At 62.9% G+C, this 1,470-nt stretch overlaps 1 protein-coding gene across 2 annotated transcripts in view; it reads left to right on the top strand.

Moving 5' to 3' along the window:
- The window catches only part of AGBL5 (ATP/GTP binding protein like 5), a 13,751-nt gene that overhangs the window by 8,141 nt on the left and 4,140 nt on the right, over window positions 1-1,470 (top strand). For both annotated transcript variants that reach the window (XM_025214137.1, XM_025214138.1), the window contains exons 5-6: window positions 90-259; window positions 874-1,009. In XM_025214137.1, the coding sequence (XP_025069922.1) occupies window positions 90-259; window positions 874-1,009 (306 nt within the window). The remainder of the gene's footprint in view (window positions 1-89; window positions 260-873; window positions 1,010-1,470) is intronic.

Consider the following 1,470-nt stretch of genomic DNA (forward strand, 5'->3'; position numbering starts at 1 on the left):
CCGATGCCATGTGTGTGCAGTCCCAGCTCCCCAGTGCGGCTGCTGGCTCCATGGCAGTTTCCAGGCTGACATGTGCCCCTCTGCCGCAGGTGGAGAACATGCTGTTCCCCAAGCTTATCTCCCTGAACTCCCCTCACTTCGACTTCACGGGCTGCAACTTCTCCGAGAAGAACATGTACGCCAAGGACAAGAGGGATGGGCAGTCGAAGGAGGGCAGTGGGCGGGTGGCCATCTACAAAGCCCTGGGCATCATCCACAGGTAGGCCAGCCCCATGGGCATGAGCCCCCTTGCTCCAGGTGCCTACATCTCCCTGGCACCCGCAGGCATGGTCCAGCATCCCCTCTCCATCAGAGGGAGCTGTGCCAGGCCCTCAGTCTGTGCAGCCTTGGGCATGAAGTAGTGTGACGGCTGTGCTGGAGGTCATGTGCCCCCAACAGGCCTAGCTGGGGATCCCCTGCCCAGCAGCTCCAGGGGCCGGTCATGTCTTCCAAGCCCTTCGAGCAGCTCCTGGGTTCAGCGATGAGGCTGGGGTGTTTCCCTTGAGGACACTGGTTGGTTGCAGAGGGACTGGAGGAGCAGGGTGCTAGAGCCCAGGGTGGCCTCACCAGCTGGGGGTCAGTGGGCAAGGCCTGCCCCTTTGATGTCTGTGGGATTAGGTCCCCTCTCCTGCCCAGGCTCTGCCTACCCCCGGGGCAGAAGGAGATAATGCTGGACAGGGCTGACTGTCTCCAGCCCACAACGGTCTCTCTCAGAGGGGTGGAAGCTGTTCTCCCTCTGTACCCGTAAGGCAAGGATGGGCAGCTGTGGGGGCCGCGACGGACCAGCATGGGTGGCTGCAGGCTGGAACGCTGGCTTCTCGTGTGTGTTCGCAGCTACACGCTGGAGTGCAACTACAACACGGGACGCTCAGTGAACAGCATCCCCGTGGCTTGCCACGACAACGGGCGGGCCAGCCCCCCGCCTCCACCCACCTTCCCCTCCAAGTACACCATGGAGCTCTTCGAGCAGGTAACCCCAAGCTTACCCCTACCAGGCCAACCATGATGCCCAGGCCTGGAGTTCCTCTTCTACTCTGGCCCCTCCAGCTGGCCTCTGGTCTTGGTGTCCACACCCCTCTCCAGCTCACTTGGGGAGCATGGTGGTGTTGAGGGGTTGGAGCTGCATCCCCACAGGTGGACGGGAACGGGAAGAGAAATGAACTTCCAGCACCTCCCCTACCACCTCGTAGCCCTCCCTTGGCATCTGGCCTCTGCTCCAGGCTCCATCTGGGCCAGTGCTCCTGAGCCCTGGGCTGGTTGTAGTGCTGCCCCTGTGCGGTGGCCGGGGATCCAGGCCCTACCAAACCTGGGAGGATTCTCCTGCTTCCCTGTGGATGCTCGCAGCCCCGTCCTGCGCAGGCTTGAGGGGGAACCCCAGAAGACGGTGACTGCTGCTCCACGGGACCCTTCCCTACCACCCGCCTTTTCTCC

The sequence above is a fragment of the Alligator sinensis genome, unplaced genomic scaffold (assembly GCF_000455745.1).
Source record: "Alligator sinensis unplaced genomic scaffold, ASM45574v1 scaffold8_1, whole genome shotgun sequence".
Taxonomy (NCBI): domain Eukaryota; kingdom Metazoa; phylum Chordata; order Crocodylia; family Alligatoridae; genus Alligator; species Alligator sinensis.